General features: G+C 35.6%; 2 protein-coding genes across 2 annotated transcripts; one reads left to right on the top strand and one right to left on the bottom strand.

The window, feature by feature from the left end:
* The first annotated feature begins 3,344 nt into the window (after positions 1 to 3,344).
* LOC141814437 (ras-related protein Rab5A-like) lies at positions 3,345 to 7,673 on the top strand. The gene is made up of 7 exons (XM_074702398.1): positions 3,345 to 3,479; positions 4,256 to 4,333; positions 4,419 to 4,586; positions 5,278 to 5,326; positions 5,868 to 5,941; positions 7,223 to 7,316; positions 7,439 to 7,673. Exons 1-7 carry the CDS (start codon positions 3,438 to 3,440, stop codon positions 7,540 to 7,542), a joined length of 609 nt encoding a protein of 202 aa, XP_074558499.1. The 5' UTR covers positions 3,345 to 3,437; the 3' UTR covers positions 7,543 to 7,673.
* A 187-nt stretch (positions 7,674 to 7,860) lies between these two features.
* On the bottom strand, positions 7,861 to 17,401 carry LOC141814507 (syntaxin-132-like). The gene is made up of 13 exons (XM_074702465.1): positions 17,189 to 17,401; positions 14,637 to 14,747; positions 14,490 to 14,546; positions 12,457 to 12,505; positions 12,254 to 12,342; positions 11,665 to 11,738; positions 11,534 to 11,576; positions 10,692 to 10,752; positions 10,560 to 10,585; positions 10,402 to 10,479; positions 9,478 to 9,558; positions 8,904 to 8,969; positions 7,861 to 8,368 (listed from the first exon to the last, which is right to left on the bottom strand). The coding sequence occupies exons 1-13, from the start codon at positions 17,204 to 17,206 to the stop codon at positions 8,207 to 8,209; spliced, it is 915 nt and encodes a 304-aa protein (XP_074558566.1). The 5' UTR covers positions 17,207 to 17,401; the 3' UTR covers positions 7,861 to 8,206.
* Positions 17,402 to 18,047: the final 646 nt, after the last annotated feature.

The raw sequence follows: 18,047 nt of genomic DNA, 5'->3' as shown, positions 1-18,047 counted from the left end.
AAAGAGTTACTTTCCACGAAAATCTCAATTATAAACTATTTTATAAAATCAAATATTTTAAAGTACAATCCATTTTAATTATTAGGTAAAAATCAAAAGTGCATTCTTCGTGTATCTCACTGTGATTTTTTTTTCTAATCAAACATAACATCCTATTAATTTTTTATATAAAATAATATAATATCATCCAGTATATTAAGATAAAATTATATTATAACTAATTTCATAATTATATATTATAATTATAATAATTATTTATAGTTATAATATTATAACTATTACAATTATAATGGTTGTAGCGGTTATGATTTTTTTTTTTGAAAAATGGTTGATATATAGATAAATTAAGAAAAGTTAGATCCCTCAAATATACAATCAAAAGATCAGCATTATAGTTCAGACAGCACTAGTCGTTGAACACACACATATGACCCATTACACAAGAAACTACATAAATCCATTACACCACAAATACCAAGATACCATAGTCTCATATGTCCACACATCACAACACTTGCATGCTCATCTACGGGCCATACAAAGCACCACAGACCACAAAACTAATCTCATTTCAGGAACAGAACCACTGACAACTTAGATGCTATCGTGGCTTGAGATCTACAAACTGATGCACATGGACTTGCACCTTACGAAAAATTCAATCAAAATCTAGGATTTCGTACATCCCATATATAATATATCAAACTAGAGATACTGAGGTAGCACACCTTAATTTTTCATCAATCATTCTTGTAGTTTTGAAATAACAATGAGTGGAATCATTTTGAAATAGTTTTGAAATCATAATCATTATAATGTAAAAATTATATTAGAGATTTAGATGGGAAATAATAATATAGAATAGTAGGAGAAGACATCTAAATATGTATAGAGAACAGTGAGTGTGATTTTTTTGATAAAAAAAAACAAAATGAAACGTGGATGATTTGAAAATAAAGGGACTTTTTTTAAAAAAAAATTTGTCCTTCATTATTTGCACCTTTAAAGTCAAATATTTTAACCATTATGAATTCCTAAATTTTCTAAATAAAATATTGGATACTTTTTAAAGTTTAAACGAGTTACTACAAATTTGGCTGCAAATTATAAATCAACTTGCCATCTAATTTAATTTCACTATTATTTAACTCTAAACTACCTATTTTGTCATTTTCAATTACCATGTAAACATCTCATCCACTAATTTAAACAATAAAATAAAATTATTAGGAGGCTTTTTAGCTTTAATGAAAATTTCTAATACATTTTGTAATATCGATAAAATCTTACAATAGCCCCTAGGGAATGATTATGATAGAGTTGTTGATAGAGTCTTCGGAGTACTAGGATTCTATTCTCAGTTAGAGTATGTACCAAAAAAAAAACTACAAAAAATATTATGAAGTATGATTATTTAGATGGATCGGATCATTATGTGACAAAGCGGTCATCTTATATTTGTAACTTGTTCTGGGAATAATCCAATGGGCTCATCATGGTCGAACTCGAGTCTAAGTCTGGTCCCGCTCCCAAGGAACGCAACCGGTTGGATCCTCGAACTTGACGAATCAAGTCACTCAACATAGGTAACTACCCGAATGGCCTCCGTCTTGCCGAATTGCATTCGCCGAATAGCCATCCGGCTTTCGACTTCGCCGAATCGGCCAGTTGGCCACCTCCCCAGTGAAGGACCTATTCGGCACTATCCCTTAGCCGAGTCCTCTCATCCGGCAGAAGCCTGCCGAATCCTCCATCCGGCAGAAGCTTGCCGAATCCTCCATCCGGCAGCAGCCTGCCGAATCCTCCATCCGGCAGAAGCCTGCCGAATCCTCCATCCGGCAGAAGCCTGCCGAATCCTCCTCACCAGGCCGAATTCGAGTCCTCAGCAGACTCGCCTGCCCTGGCATGTCCCATCATATTCTCTGACTGGCCCACGCCCTTCATTTATTATCGCCGCCCTCTCTAAACACCCACGTGGGCAATGACATGACGGCTACCTACCAGAGATGGGACTCATGACTATTGTGCTTGATTGTTCCTGACATCTAATTAATTATGGTGGGACATCTTGTAAATGATGACGTGACAGGTATGCACGCTCATCTCTCCTTAAAACGACCACTCCCTCCTTGATTCTGTAAGTTTTTCCTCTTCTACTTCTCTTTTACGCTCAAGTGCATTACTGTTCATCTCCTTCCTCCGTCCCTGACTTGAGCGTCGGAGTGGTCGCGCCAGGGCACCCCTGGCCTTCCTACTGACGTTTCTTGTGGTCGCAGGCCATCTCTGAAGCTACTGCGACTCCTCATCTACTCCGGCGAGGTCTCCGGTGATCATGAAGCTCTCATCGTCTCCACCATCGGCACACTGGACCTCCTTCCTGCTTCGACACAGTTCCAGCGGAGGTCCTGTGGCCCTCGAGCTTCTTCTTCCCTTGCTCTTCTTCCCCATCGGTTCCACCTCACGGCGAGCTAGGTCCGGTGACGTGTCCAGGAGCAGTTCTCAACCGGAACATAACTCATGATTTTAATATCTAGATGGAGTATGATATTTTACGACGATTAATCGATCGTGGAGGTCGATTATCGATGATTTATTATGAGTATTTTTTAAATTTACTTTGATGATCCGTGAAAATTTTATTGGGCAAGTAGGTTATCTCCAATTGAGAATATGGATTATTCCCTCCTGTGTCGTAACCAACTGCACTTTCTCGATTTACCTCCTCACAGATGGTCGTGGGGCCGACCGTGTGAGGCCGCTAAGGTGGCGGATCCACCTTTTTGCAGAAGAGAATATGGATTATTTAAAAAAATGGTAAAAAATTGCAGCCTTTTAAAAATTTCCTTAAAATTCATGGTAGAGTCATTGATGGAGTCTTCCGAGCACTAGGATTCTATTCTCAATTAGAGTATGTATGAAAAAATTATGAAACATATTATGAAATATGATTATTTAGATGGATCGATCACATAAACTATGTGACAAAGCGATCGTCTTGTATTTGTAATTTATGATTTTAATATTCAGATGAAGTATGACATTTTATGATGATTAATCGATCGTGAAAGTCTATTATTGATGATTTCAATATGAGTATTTTTTGAATTTGCTTTGATCCATAAAAAATTTATAGGGTGAGTCCGTCACCTCCAATTGAGAATATGGATTATTAAAAAAATGGTAACAAATTTGCAGCCTTTTAAAAATTTCCTAAAAATCTACAAAATTGCTATTTGACATGAGTTAACAAGTCAGACCAGCTCCTCCTCCTCCTCCTCCTCCTCCAGCCATCCATATCAGACATGCCTTCAAATCTACGGACAGGATTCGTCGAGAGGTTGCAAAATGGCAGCGTCTCCACGGGGTTGCGCGATGGGTTCATATTGAGGTTGGTTTCTTCGCTTGTCCTCGATCGATTCGATTCCCAAACAGCTCGAATGGCGACTCCTGGAGGCAATAAGATCCGAAATGCTAAATTGGTGCGTTTCTTCCATCAAATTTCTGTTATCTCTTGTATGCTTGCCGTCCTGATTATCTTTTTGTTCTCAGCATCCCGATCCGCTTCGGTTTCGGTGATCTTGTATGAATTTAGATTTAGGTTTCATGATGAGAGATGAATGCCCTCTTTACAACATGAACATAATCATTCTGTTTGAAGGTCGATGAACCTGTAGGTCACAGATTTTACTCATATTTGGTAGATCGTTGTTGGTTCTCCCTTTGGGCGTGCAATATCAATTTGGTCGTGATGTTCTTCAAGGACATTTGCAGCTTCTTTGGGTAGATGCAATTTATGAATAGGAAATTCTATTTCGAGTATGTGCGACTTCTTTTGTTTAGGGAAACGAGAGAAAGGAAAATGAGAAGTGGAATTTTATTTTCCTTGGACTCAGATGGATTTTTGCTGAGATTTTTTTAAAAGTCCATGTGATTAAAGAACTCTGCAGTATTAGACTGAATGTTCTACATGATGAAATTCCAATTATCATTTTTTGGGAAAAAAAAAATCTGAACATAAAGGTTGGAACTGAACTTTTAAAAATTATAATTGCAATTCTTTTCCAAGATTCTGAATTCTGAACAAATTGCTAAATTTCTCTTATCTCTGTTCATAGTCGTTCTTGCTTGGTTAGTCTATGCAAACATGAAACATCATTATTTGTGTGTTGTCTACTTGTTTCCCTCATACTTTTTCTTTCATTTCTGTCCCGCTTCAAACTTAAAGATTTTCATGCTATTTTGTTGGTTATGATAGGTTCTTCTTGGAGATGTCGGGACTGGAAAATCTAGTCTGCTCTTGCGTTTTGTGAAAGGACAGTTTGTTGAATTCCAGGTTCGCTACAAAATGTTCTTGGTTTAAAAATAAAGCACGCTTATGTATCTTGTATGGCATCTTATTTGGTTTCCTAGTACTGTAGGAATCGACAATAGGTGCTGCATTCTTCTCACAGACACTAGCAGTCAATGATGAGACAGTGAAATTTGAGATTTGGGACACTGCAGGGCAGGAGAGATATCACAGTCTTGCTCCTATGTACTACAGAGGTGCAGCAGCTGCTGTGATAGTTTATGACATGACAAATGCGGTTAGTGATGTTCAGTAATTTGAGTGAATTTACTGCAACTAGTTTTTCTCTCATCTTTTTCTTATTGTCTTAATAACAGGCATGTATAACATGCTGCATTTATTTGATTCCAGTAGAAATTAAGTTGGAGTTAGATGGAAGCATTCTATATGGATATCTAGAGCTATGTGAATTCTTTTTCCAATATTGGGGTGTTATTTTCTTTGAGATGTTTATGTCTTCATCAAGAAGTAAATTAAAGGGAGTTGTAAATGTTAAGAGAAATTAACCTGATATTGGCTGATTTCTTAGCCATGTTGTAGGAATCCTATGAAAAAAGTAAAATCAGTGAAAATTCAACCTGAAAGTTAGATGTTTTGTTCTTCTACTTTTCGACGCCTATAGGATAGAGAAGAGTGTTAAATGGGAATACAGAAGAGAGGAAAGACAAGAAGAGAATAGTGCATATGCGATAGTTTGTAAATTCTACTTAATTTAATAAAAATAATTTAATTAATTTGAATATTTCTAGTGGTATATTTTTGCAAAGAGCCCAATGGATGGATAAGATCTATGTAGCTGACCCAAGTAGTTGAGTTAGGATAAACAACTTGATGATGATAAAAAAAAATGAAGTTTACTCTTATTCAACTTTAAGGCATTTACTTCATGGAAAGCTTTACTTCTAATTTCATTCATCGCCATTTTCCAGGCTACATTTGCTCGAGCAAAGAAATGGGTTCAAGAACTTCAAGCCCAAGGTAGGATTATGTTACTGGCTAAACTATTTCATTTTTCTAAAGCTTCCCTCATTTATTGCTTGAGTTAAACTCCCTTTATCAAGTGTTTTATTATTGCTTTTTTTTTTCCTGTTGCATGTTGTGCATATTATTACCCTGAAATAATTTTACTTGTAGAATAGAAAAATGCACAAAATCCTGCATCTTCTTTATCATATACATTTATTTGTTAGATCATAGTTGTTAGTTGGCATGCAGAGATAGTAGCTAACAGCTCCTCCCATGGAATTTATTTTGTGTGTTCACTCTTCACTCTCTTAAAGCAATTAGATCATTGATATTCATCCTTTCTGATTAGACACTGTAACTTGTGTGAAGGTTCTGAGCTTTCATAATGCACAGGCACAATATCTGCTATCTTTCTGTCTTAGAGAAGCAACTAGCATTTACAATTGGCCAAGTCATTTTCTCATCTGAATTTGTTAATTTCTAAATTTTATGTGTTACATGATCCTCACTTATCTAATTTACGGAATGTTGACCGTGCCACATACTGTGTTAGGTAGCCCAAACACTATAATGGCACTTGCTGGTAACAAAGCTGACCTGTTGGAATCTAGACAGGTTTCTGCTGAGGCAAGTTTATTCCATCATCACTGCTATTTCATTTCATACTGTAACACATTTTGCTTATAATATGTTTTGAGGCATTGTTCTTTGAGGCAGGCTACTGTTATCTTATCTAAAGCTGAACCTGTAGCAGGAAAGGAAATATGCTACTGATTAGGAAAGAAGTGAAACTAAAATCATATATTTGATAGCTTGTATTTTGTAACTTTAAGCTTATCTCCAGATTAATTGGTTTTTCTGCTGCTGTATATACTAAATAAATCAAGCTTGGTCAGCAGGATTATATCATATGGTCATTCTGCTTAGATTCACTAGTTCTGTTGTTTAACTTGATAAACCTCAAGATAGTCAAATCACCTAGGTGGTAATTCAGACCTTAAATTAGTCTCATTTTCATTCAATTGCCTTCTGATCAACATAGATCATTATTGGTCCTTTATCATCTCTTTATTTGGTTATTTATTGTTTCCAACTGTAGCAACAAAAACACTCATCTCTGGGTTTATAGGTATCACTCTATTGAATTCTCAAGTGGCTTATGCAAAGAGGCTTCCCTATTTTATGTTTGTGATTGGCCTACATTTTTACTATTAATTTGTGACTAAACCAAGACTTGGTTAACAACAATAAAACAAGATAAATTTTATTTAAATATAGATGATGATATAGTAGAGGATAGAGCTCAATGACGTAGAAGAATTCATATAGTTGATCTCATCTAGTGGAATAAAGCTTGATTGTTGTTGTTGTTATATTTGTGACTAAACCAAGTTCATTTCCACCTACTCTAATTGAGGAAGTGGTTATTATAAATACATGGTAGACTAGTCGAAGTTGTAACCATCCCATGATTGCCAAATCGTTGGCTGTTTAATCTTTTTTTAGTTTCATCTGAATTTATCTCGGTTGGTGAAAATTCACAACCAGCAGGAGGTTGCTTTGGTGTTCATTAAATCCTAGTTTTCCCTGGCCATAAAGGAGCAATACCACCGTTTGTCTTTTCCTGCTCTTTCTACGGACTAACACAATTTCCAGACCTTGTCATTTTTCTTTTAGCTAGAACACTGGATATCATTGTTCATCAGGTTACCTTTTTGAAAATCCTAGATTCATCATGGAACATCCAAAAGGATGTGTACAGTTTGTTGACTGATGATATTGAGTTTCAACAATATACATATATCATTAAGTAGGTGTCAAGGTGGAAATCCATGATGGATATATGCATTACCATTTTGTTTTATAAAGTGCATAATTAGTAATGCATAATTAGTAATGATGATGCAGGAAGCCCAGAGCTATGCTCAGGAGAATGGTCTTTTTTTCATGGAAACTTCTGCTAAAACAGCAATAAATGTCAATGATATATTCTATGAAATTGGTAAATCACTTTTCGGCTTTTCTTATACTAATGTTCATGTTTAACTGGCGATTCTTTTGATATTTTGCCATGTATCCTGCTGTTTTTTTATGGACATGTGGTTTTCGTGGTTTCTGTTTCAGCCAAAAGGCTAATCAGAGTGCAACCGGAGGCGAACAATCAGGGCATGTCCATTGGTGATAAACCCGACCGGAGAATAGTGAATACTTCTACTTGCTGCTCTTAAAACCATTTAGTTGTGTATGCCAAATTACATGATCGATATAAGAACTTGTATGTTTCTTGTGTTCGGTTTTCTGCCGTGATCTGCATTCATCTTCTACCGGTATATAAGAATATTGGTTGATCCCCATTCTATATTTCATTTCCACTCCATATATCTCAAGACTGGGTCGATTGGGAGAGCAATTAGAAGATCCTACGAGTCAATTTCAATATCTGATGATTTAACAAACTACTTGAGAAATCATTTACAATCAAAAGTACCAAATGATAAAGTAGAACATTAGTATTGAGATTCCAAGAATTCATATATTGTCTTGAAAATAAAACATAGGAAGACACGAGAATCAAACTACTTTAGTACTTTACATTTTAATTATAACAACGTCTAATCTTACATTCTAACTCCAATCAAATTCAATCAAAGAGTGAAAGAATAAGAGAGTAAAGTTCCAGCTCAATTGTGACAATCATCACTATTGAACCTGCATGCCTGATTTTATTTGCCTCAACGACACCATGCATGCCACAAATTAAACAACCAGAAGAGTATGCAGATTGGTAAGATAAACAGCAGGAACAAATCTGTAGCTTTCAGAAAGAATATATTGAACGTAGGAAATGGGATTTGCACGTCGTTGAGACTGGCACCTGACTTAGTTTACGACTCATTTGCCCCACGGCTTGATCACTGCAACCACGACGATGACGACAATTAGCAGGAGAATAATTATGGCGATGCACATCCACTTGCGAGAGTTCTTCTGCAGTTTCTTTGCCTTTTGTAGAGCAACTGTCCCAGACTGAACATGATCCACGGCACTAGAAACCTACAAACAAGAAAACATTTTTACATCCTACAGCATTAAACATGGCACAGCACTCTGTAAATTTGTGTTTAACAAACATTGTAACAAAAAAGTACATGTCTCTTTTCAAAATTTAAGGTATATTTCACATAAATTATTGGAATTAGAATTTTATAAATAAAAAAATCTTAATAAGATATCACTTCAGAAGAATAGTTTTAGAATGTAAGGTGACACCATATTAGCTCGAGACACATTAACATTTCCAAACTATCATAAATGTTGCATGCAAATCTATGAAAACGAGGATGATTAGAGCACACCATTCAATTTGGTCCCTCAATAAAGCTTGATATGTTCTACTCTGATCAAAGTCTCAATTTGCAAAGTCCCACAATAATTGAAAATCTTAGTTAACTTTGGACCCCTCAGATTTTAAATACTAAAGCAACTGAAACTATTAGCAACCTTGGGTATTGCTAGAGGACAGGAATGATGTCAAACGGACGCCAGAAAGATGTTATTAAGAAATGCAAATTTCGGCTGTTATTCATACCTGGGTTTCAATATTATCCAACATTTCCCCTTGCGCATCAACCAGCACTGCCATATCAATAAAAATCTACACAGCAGAAAGAAATGCAAAATTTAGCAATGACTCTCTGAAAACTTAGCAATGCAAAAGTTATCCAGTTTAGATTGCTAGGTCGTCTGGTTAGAAACAAAGCTCAAAGCAGCCAAACTGGAGATATATTATTTATTCATCACGGCATACTTTATCTGCACATGACCACTTTCCAGAACTCCTACTCCAATAAGAGTCATAATAAGTTAATAACGATATGAAAATGTCCACAACTTGAGCTACCCAGCAATGTTGTAAACTATGAGTTGGTGAGTTAACCAAATACTAAATATCATCTAAACAACTTTTAAAAAGGCATCTAAGGACAATAAGCTAGCAAAATTGACTTAGAATGACATTAGGAAGTTCCAATAACTTATAAATTATTTTCCTTGCAGAGTTTCAGAATAGGAAAGAAGCACCAATTCATGTAACAAATAAATATCTACAATAATACTTCCTTCAGTCAAATTATTATAAAAAAACATCGAATTGTATAATTCACCTGTTGCAACTCAAGCAACTTCCTCTCTAGATCCTTTACGGTGTTATGTCGTTCTTGGATTTCTGCAAGGGTATCCATTACCTGCATTAGACAGTGATTGAACTCATACAGTTCAGAATTTGATAGATATCACAGGACTAAAACCAATGCAACAATGAAGTCATTAATCAAAACAGAAACAAATGAAATGGTCCAGATGCAATCCAGAAATGAAGGGCCTCTTTGGTTTCCTGTAAATGGGCCTCCCACAATCTTATTGTAGGAAAAGGCCCTCTGACAATGCTTGATGCCAGGTATTAATAAACTTATTTGCAGCATATACACCTAAAATTTAAAGTTCACATCCTGGAAAACACTTGTAATATTAACCCCAGCACAAAGGAAGCACTTGCAATTTCAACAAAAAAAAAGCACTTTCAATTAAATGAGATAGCAGCTCACATGCCCAAGTTGCAAAGATATCCCAGGCACTCTATTGCAACTTATATATAATGATACTTTGATGTATTGGATAATTACAATCTTAAATACTATTTCAATCAATAATATTGATATTTTCTATACACTTTGTTTTTGAATGGTATAGCAAATAATAATAAATAAACAGTATCTGTAGATTAAAATACTATTTTACAAATGATGTGCATCACAACTATAATAGATTCCGCTTAGTATACTTATTGCATTTTATATTAATAAACAATTATGGTCATTACGAATTATTATTACTATCTATCGGAGGTACATGGTAATCTAATCTAAGATAGTTAACATACCCCTCCCATTTGGTCATTATTCAAACATTTGTAGTAGCATGCATACAAACAATTAATTTGCAAGTATGATTGGCAACATTTAATTTTGCATGTGAATACTTGCAGGAATTTCCAATTGCAGACAACCAAAGAATCTCCAAGAACAAACCTGGCCTCGTCCTTGTTCTTGAATGGCTTTCTGAAAAATTTGCTCACTATTGCCTGTTTCTATCAAATGGTCAATAGTCTGAAACAAAGGTGGAATATTTTTAACAAAGTTGAGGAGGTCACATACGGATGGACAATCAATAGAAAGTTATCTTGTACCTCTTCATCAGGTCGACTACCAGTGACTGTTGAAATCCAAGATTGAGACAGGAAAATAAACTCACATGTTATGAAGAAAAAAGACATGAAATCTTAGGCATTTCGCAACACTTATAGACAATTAAAGTTAACCTGTAATAACTCTTCTTTCTACAACTTCTCGGTATTCTTGTTGGATTCTTTCCCTTAGAGTCTGCAGGAGGTCAAAAAAAAATAGAATAAGATGTAAAAAATTAGCCAAGGAGAAAAATCAGGAGATGACAAAAAATATTTATATCTATATCAGACACCAACCCACACACACATCATACAAACAATCCTGCAAAATCAGAGCCAGTGCACAAAACATTTACAGAATAGACATTATGCCAGAATATGGAACAACATTGCCATCACTTGGCAAATCTGAAGACTGGCAAATGTAGCATGCTGGCCTCTGCTTTCATGCGATATTTGACACATGCCATGTTGGCAATATGGGTTGCATCTTGTACTATCTCCACACATGAGCTTACAGTCACATACCAGCATGGCTTGCATGCTCATTTTAATAAGATGTAAATTCCCTTGAATTTCTAAGCACAAGTCTGAACAACTCTAGTAATTTGCTCATATATTTCCAACACAAGCATGCCTCGGTCCCAAGTCAGCATGCTTGGTCAATACTGATTGGTGTTGTGTGATGGTGCTGGTAGACACTAGCACCAAATTGTTCTAAGCTGGGACTAAAACTGGTTCTGGTCCAATACTTTGAATCCAGTCAAACTATCATTTTTTTAACCGAAAGAAAATTTGTGAAACATGTCGCATTGGAACAAAAAGTAGGGAAGCTTCTTTTCTACTTGGATAATAAGTTTTGATCTTAGGTTTGCCTTTTGCTTGAGAATAAACCTCTTGTTCATTTTAGTCAATTCACATGAATAGAAGGGAAAATGCCAGATAAGAAAACTGAGTTTGTGGCACTAAAAACTTGCCTGAAATTCATCCATGCGATCTTTCAACTTCCTTTTCAATGCTCTGCAGCAACAAAGTGCCAAGCACATGAGATTATCTCCTAAACGCATCAATCACAAATCATATAAAAGAGTTGAGATGTAAACTTTACACAGTGGTTACAGTTCTAGAACGATCTACACTTGATCCTTTCCCACATCCAGGCTTCTGCCTATTTGTTAAATTCTGGATAACAAATAATTAACAACAGTCAGTACTGGAATGAGAGAAACTACTAAATATTAAAGATATATAATCAACATAAACAGAAACACACTTCCAAAAACAAAAATATGAATTGAACTATATCAGCCTAACTAGTTCAGTGCAGTCAATCCAACTGCCTATCGAAAAGACAAATGTAAAATCAAAAGAAAAACTTGAAAAGTCAATTTCCAAATCTGAAAATCTTCACAACTACCTGACCCAAGTACTTCTACCAAATATAACATTTAAAGCAGCTTTTGCCTAACAACAATAAGCAGGATACAGGCAAAAGAGTAGATACTTAAAAACACTTGATGAAGTTGGAAAGTTATAAAAGAAAGAGAACATAAGATTGGAAAAAAAAAAAGATGCTCATTAGGCATTTCCAGTATTGGAACAGTGATAAATGAACCAGAAACTTATATATAAGGCTCTCTGAAATTTATATATTTATTGGAAGTTCGTTTGGCATCAGGCATATTAGGTAACCATACATCTTGATCCAGTTCTTCAAGTTTTGACTTTGTTAAGCGTGCAATTTTCCCAGCCTCATCAATATCTTTCTGCATCTGTTGCTTGATTGCTACATCCGACAAAAGGGTAGTTAATGTAATAGCCACGCAGATTGCTAAATATAGTAGAAATGTCACATAATTCAGCCAAGATTTTCAAACAGATGATAGGTGATGCTAATTACCTTTCATATCAGATGCCTTTGTAAAAGTTTTTGATCTCTCATTTGCAGACTGTAGCGCAGAAAAAAAAACATGAAAAGTAGAGTCAAAATTGGCAAATGATTAAAGCAAATAAGTCGCCATAAGGTAAAAAAAATTCAAATCCATCAAGGAAATATGCAGGAAAAAAGTAAATTGGTAAGAATTGAGGTTTTATAATTTTATCTAAATAAATCCAATCAAGTAATTAAGAATCTCTCTCTCTCTCCAACAGTTCTGAATGTCATAGTACAATTCCTAAGGTATTAATTTGCAAAATCCATCTTAAATACAAATCCACTGAAATTTGAAAATAAAGCTGAGTAAATTCACCATGAGATCTGTAACAAACTTCAAGCCTAAAGATGATGTGTCTAAGACATTAAGAGAATTTTTATTGATTTGAATATATTTGACTTGTGCAGGGAAATTCTTAACCCTCATTAGGGCAAAAATGGAAAAACTTCCCTGTGGGAACTTAAGTTGATTCCGAAAGGAAATAAAAAACTGATGTTAAACAAAAGAAAATTAGATCATGACAAAATGTCTTCAATGGTGAAACATTATTTCTCAGGCTCGATTACTATTGTCCCTGGGATAGATATTTATCTCCAATTTTAACCTTCCTGTTATATTCTACAATCTATTTTTTTAGATGCAAACCATAGAAAACAATTTAGATCCAAGAAGAAATCCACTTCACATACACCTAGTATACATCATAGCAATATGCAAACCACACAAAACTGTTAATTTTAGGAGGCAGCAGGAATTTCCTCTGACTCAGTGCACCCCTTGAGGGAAGGGTGTAACTAACTAGGGTTAACTTCCTGACCTATTAATGTGCATAATGAATTACGAAGCACCATAGACACACCTGCGGCAAATGAGAGGAAAGGCTAAGCTTTGGTGCCTTTAGCAATTGTGCCTTGCCTAACAACTACGGTGATTAGGAAAATGCTAAAGGTTTTCACCATCTAGTGGCATAGAGCAAGGTTAGAAGGTCCCAGGAAAATTGCTGGTGGAGCCAACAGGCCTCTTTGACTCGATGTGTTCTCTATGGGAGGGGTAGTTTAGATGAGTAGACAAGACAGCCTCACCTATAGTGTATCAAGCCCACATGCAACACATGAGACGTGAGGCTCAACTATGGCTGTTATACAAAAACTTAAATTATTGGGAAAAAACGATAGTGCCTTCATTATTAGTGGTGTGAGGATACAAAAGAGGGCTTAGTTGAGTAGGCTTAACCACCCCACATTCCTATGTTTAATGCATTGTGAGGCAATTTAAAACTACCTGCAAGGCTTTTTTTTCTACCGCTTATAGCAAGGACTTGCAATTTTTATAAAAAAATATAGTTTCTAGGGAAAATAATTATCATCTTTGCTAATAAACCAACTGCCCCTTCACCTTTGACTGATAATAGTGGGATTGCAGCAGTATTCTGGATTTTGGGAATTTTAACGCCATAATAGTTTACACAGAGAGGTCTTAATATTAAATAAGCTTTTTGTCAGAGGGGGCCTAACATAGTTTTCTGTGTGATGGTGGAACACTATCAGGATTTACATGTTGAATAGTATTGATTTGTGGTTGTGAATTGCAGTTTGGGTCTTAACAGGAAAATCAAGCATTAAATAAGAAAGGTTGTGACACCCTAGGTTAGTCCTACATAGTGCATTGTGGGAAAATGAAAAAGAATCATAGGTTGAAAAAAAAGTAATTTGCTAATCATGGCTTAAGCATTTGGTACCAATGGATGATTGGATTTGACAAAGTTGATGAGTAATTTCTCTCATATGGGTGGGTCAGTAATTCTAGAAGATTATTAAACATACAACAATTTGGAGATTATGTTACAACAAAGAAGTTTATCTTTCTTACTTGAGTTTGCTCACATGAAAGCTAAATATTCAATTGGACCAATTTCATAGTAGAGCTTTAGATGGATTTGAGCTAACCAAGCATAATGAATATGAAAATGAGCAAAGGTCAAACTTGTGAAAATGTGTACCTGAAGGTTCTTTGACAATGTCGAAAGCTTATCAACTTGCTTCTCGATTACTTGAACCTAGCAGAAAAGGCAAAAATCAAGTTTTTTATTAGCTTAACCATGATATTGTATGCATCATAAACTTAATGTTACATACAGACTTGGCACCTGCTTAAAAAAGCCTTCCAGTCCCTGTTCTGCAGCACTGATTGGAGGCTGCTGTCCTAATTCAATATCAGCATTTCTTGAAGACTCTCCTCGAGGGAGCTCAAAAGAATCCTGCCAAAATAATTGAAAAATAGTACAAAAGCTCATAATATATGCATTCACTTGAAAAAAAAAATAAGAGTGGAAATATTTCAGAATATTCAAATTGATATCCAATAGAAAAGCAATCTTTTCATGCAATCAAGAAAAGAGCAATAAGTATATACCAATTTAGATAGAATAGTATGCATGCTCATTTGTGTAGCAATATCCAAGTAGAACGAAGTTGGCACTTGTAAAATTGTAGTATGTTTTCATAGATCTAATTAACATATATTTGTGGGGGCCTAACAGGCAAAATTGGCTCCATATCAAGAGAAATGCAGTCAGCTAGTAAACTGTTTTGGATCTTGATAGAAACAAATATACTAGACACTTTTTCAAGTTCCACTTAATTATGGACCAGATGCACCTATTTAGTGATTATATGGTACCCATGTTGAAGACAAAGATATTCTCCATTGGAATGGTAAAAGCTATATAAGCTGTTGGCTATAGCTTTATATGAAAATGTCAAAGACGAGAATTATATTAATGCTTTTACACCAATGTAAATTTGTGAGCCATCAGTACAATTCAAGAAGACAAACTAGCACTGTTAATTAGTAGATGGGTTAATTTAATATCTACCAATAACATAGTCGTAAACCGGCGTAAATGATAGATGGCAAATGGCATAAGAGTTCCTATGATTTAATTCCAGGCAGCCTTCTGTCAGCTGATTTTTTTTTGGGCCCGCTGAACTCATCCATGAGGAGTCAATAAGATAAAGCAAAGACTCATTCACAGATGCAATTGTGAGGAATGAGAAAGACAACAGCAACTCCTCAAATCTTATCTTTTAAGTTCCACAAATTCTTGTCATCACTGTCAAGTCATATTTGTCACAAGTACTTGAGCTCAGCTACATGAATCTTATCCCTCCTTCAAGGAATTTTATGCAAGAATATATCATTTTCATCACATCGACTAATGTTTTTTTTATCTATAATTCATAATTGTCAAACACATTACAAAAGCACCAAAACCAGGAACCATATTTGAGAGTTCTAACATGGTACAGCATTCTCTAAGAAAAAGATGACAGAAGTAAGTTTGTTTAACAATCACAAACATCATTCCTCATACAAAGCATGTGATATTTTCAAATGTTGTAGTTTTCAATTGGCATTCAACGCATCCCGTGATACTGGTTAAAGTAGTGATAGAAGGAAATACGCATGCATACAACATGGGGCTTCAGAGTTCATATTGCTCGTATCTTTAATTGGCTCACTCAAACAAATTTGGTGGGGTTCAAGTCAATTTATTATATGCAGGATTAGACTGCAGCAAAGGTGAACCAACAAAGTAGATACATAAGAGAATAAGAATCAGCAAGCACGGTGAGAACTGAAGAATGATGGTGCAGAACAAGAAGAAATTGTAGCTTCACAGGATCAAATTATGTTTGTTTAAATAATTTATGGAAAAAATGTAAAAAGTCCTCATGAATCATTGAATCATTTAAAGCTTATATCTTATCTTATCTATGTTGCTTTATTAGGTTTCTTAAGAAGTATTCATATTGATTAAGTTTTTTACTAATATTTAAAATTTAAATTACACTAATACTGGCATAACTATTTTTCTATCTTGTAGATCATACTGTAGGAACTATTGATTTTTGTATTTTGATATAATTTGAAAAAGGGTCATCCATGGTATATCAGTGATATCATCAGGTCTTGGTAGAGTAAAAAGGCACTGTGTGTCAAATAACTAACCTCATATGACATGTTACCAGTAAAGTATACATCAGCGATGACAAGGAAAAAAAGTATTGTTTCCTTTTCATTTAACTTGTTCAAAAGCTTTATCAAGGTAAGAATGATAGACCTAGAACGTAAGCACACACATAAATCACGAATAGATTAAAACTCCAGATTTATATTCCATCAAGAATTTATCCTCTTCGAATTGTCTTGCCTCAAAACTGATGCTAACCCAGCAACTACTTTATTTCCTGAAGAAAGAAGCAGTTCAAAGTTTTACCCCGTAACAAGCATAACTCAATTGATACCTCACAATCAAGTATAACCACGTACCCACACCACACAAGAACTCTCGTTCTTTTATTTCATTTTTCTTCTTCGCTGCTAACCCAGAAACTACTTTATTTCTTGAAGAAAGAAGCAGTTCGAACTGATACACCATAACAAGCATGATCCAATTAATACCCCATAATCAAAGTAAAACCACGTACCCACACCACACAAGAACTCTCGTTTTTTTATTTCACTTTTCTTCTGCACTGCTACAACCCTAACCCCACACTCAACCTGAATCCCTCCCCTGACCAAAAGAAGAACGTTCGCGATCTCCCATATTACTCATACAACAACCAATTCCATCAACATTGCTAGATCTAAACCATCCCCCCAAAAAAAAACAGCAAAGTGCAGGAAAATTACCGATAGGAGGTTATTCATCCTGGCGGTCGACGAGATGAGCAAGACGCAGCGGAGTGAGGAGTCGAGAGATCGAGATCCGGGGGAGGAGAGGAGCCCTAGCCGAGATCTGGGAAGAGAACAATGCGAGAAGTCGCAGAGGAGGCGAGTTTGGCGGCGGTAGTGGTGGAGTCTGGTGGTGGGGGGGTGCCTTTCCCTTTCGCCGTCGACCGTTGCTTAAGTTGTGACTTCGTGAAGAGGTTAACTTAGCCGCGACCTATTTAAAGACGGTGATGACGCGGTATCGGACCGAGGGAAGTAACGGCTCAATCACGACGGCTTAAATGATGTGCGAGTGTAAGGTAACGGAGTCTCATCGGCGAGGTGCCCGCGGGCCCCGGTGATCCCGGGAACATGCATGGCCGCTGCGCTGGAGCCCAGCTCAGTCCTCATCAAGTCCAGCTTATGTTTTATCTTCTAATATAAAAATTAATTAATTAATTAAAAATTTCATTATTTGGTTTTTCCTGTTTGATGCCAGCCAAATTAATATCTGATTTTGAACCTACGGCGCAATATTTATTTGATCCATGATTTGGTCCTCTCATGTCTTTTAATTTAGAAGAGATGATATATTTCCTTATTTGGGAGGAAAGAAAAGAAAATAAAAATTAAATATATGAAATTATAAAAAACGAGTATAAAGAACGGATGAGGAAATTATAAAAGTAGTAGGAGAGACGAGAAACTATAAAAGTAGCAGGTAAATAATTTATCTTTTTTTTGTTTAAGCCCTAAGATAACAGAGAAGAAGAATATTAATTAGGATTATTTATCTATGTTCTATTGAGTTTTGTCCTTGGAGAGATTTACAACGAGAGTC

Source organism: Curcuma longa, chromosome 21, assembly GCF_044706935.1.
Source record: "Curcuma longa cultivar G26 ecotype Majalengka, Jawa Barat chromosome 21, ITB_CL_G26_1.1, whole genome shotgun sequence".
Lineage (NCBI taxonomy): Eukaryota > Viridiplantae > Streptophyta > Magnoliopsida > Zingiberales > Zingiberaceae > Curcuma > Curcuma longa.
Note: the sequence above shows the minus strand (reverse complement) of the source record. Positions and strands in the feature narration are given on the sequence as shown.

Coding starts and splice junctions, on each gene's coding strand:
- LOC141814437 (XM_074702398.1), top strand. CDS start 3,438: ATGGCGACTCCTGGAGGCAATAAGATCCGAAATGCTAAATTG. Junction 4,587..5,277: donor TTTATGACATGACAAATGCG/GTTAGTGATGTT, acceptor GCCATTTTCCAG/GCTACATTTGCTCGAGCAAA. Junction 7,317..7,438: donor TGATATATTCTATGAAATTG/GTAAATCACTTT, acceptor TTTCTGTTTCAG/CCAAAAGGCTAATCAGAGTG.
- LOC141814507 (XM_074702465.1), bottom strand. Junction 11,577..11,664: donor TCTAGAACTGTAACCACTGT/GTAAAGTTTACA, acceptor TTGTTGCTGCAG/AGCATTGAAAAGGAAGTTGA. Junction 9,559..10,401: donor AAGAACAAGGACGAGGCCAG/GTTTGTTCTTGG, acceptor TGTCTAATGCAG/GTAATGGATACCCTTGCAGA.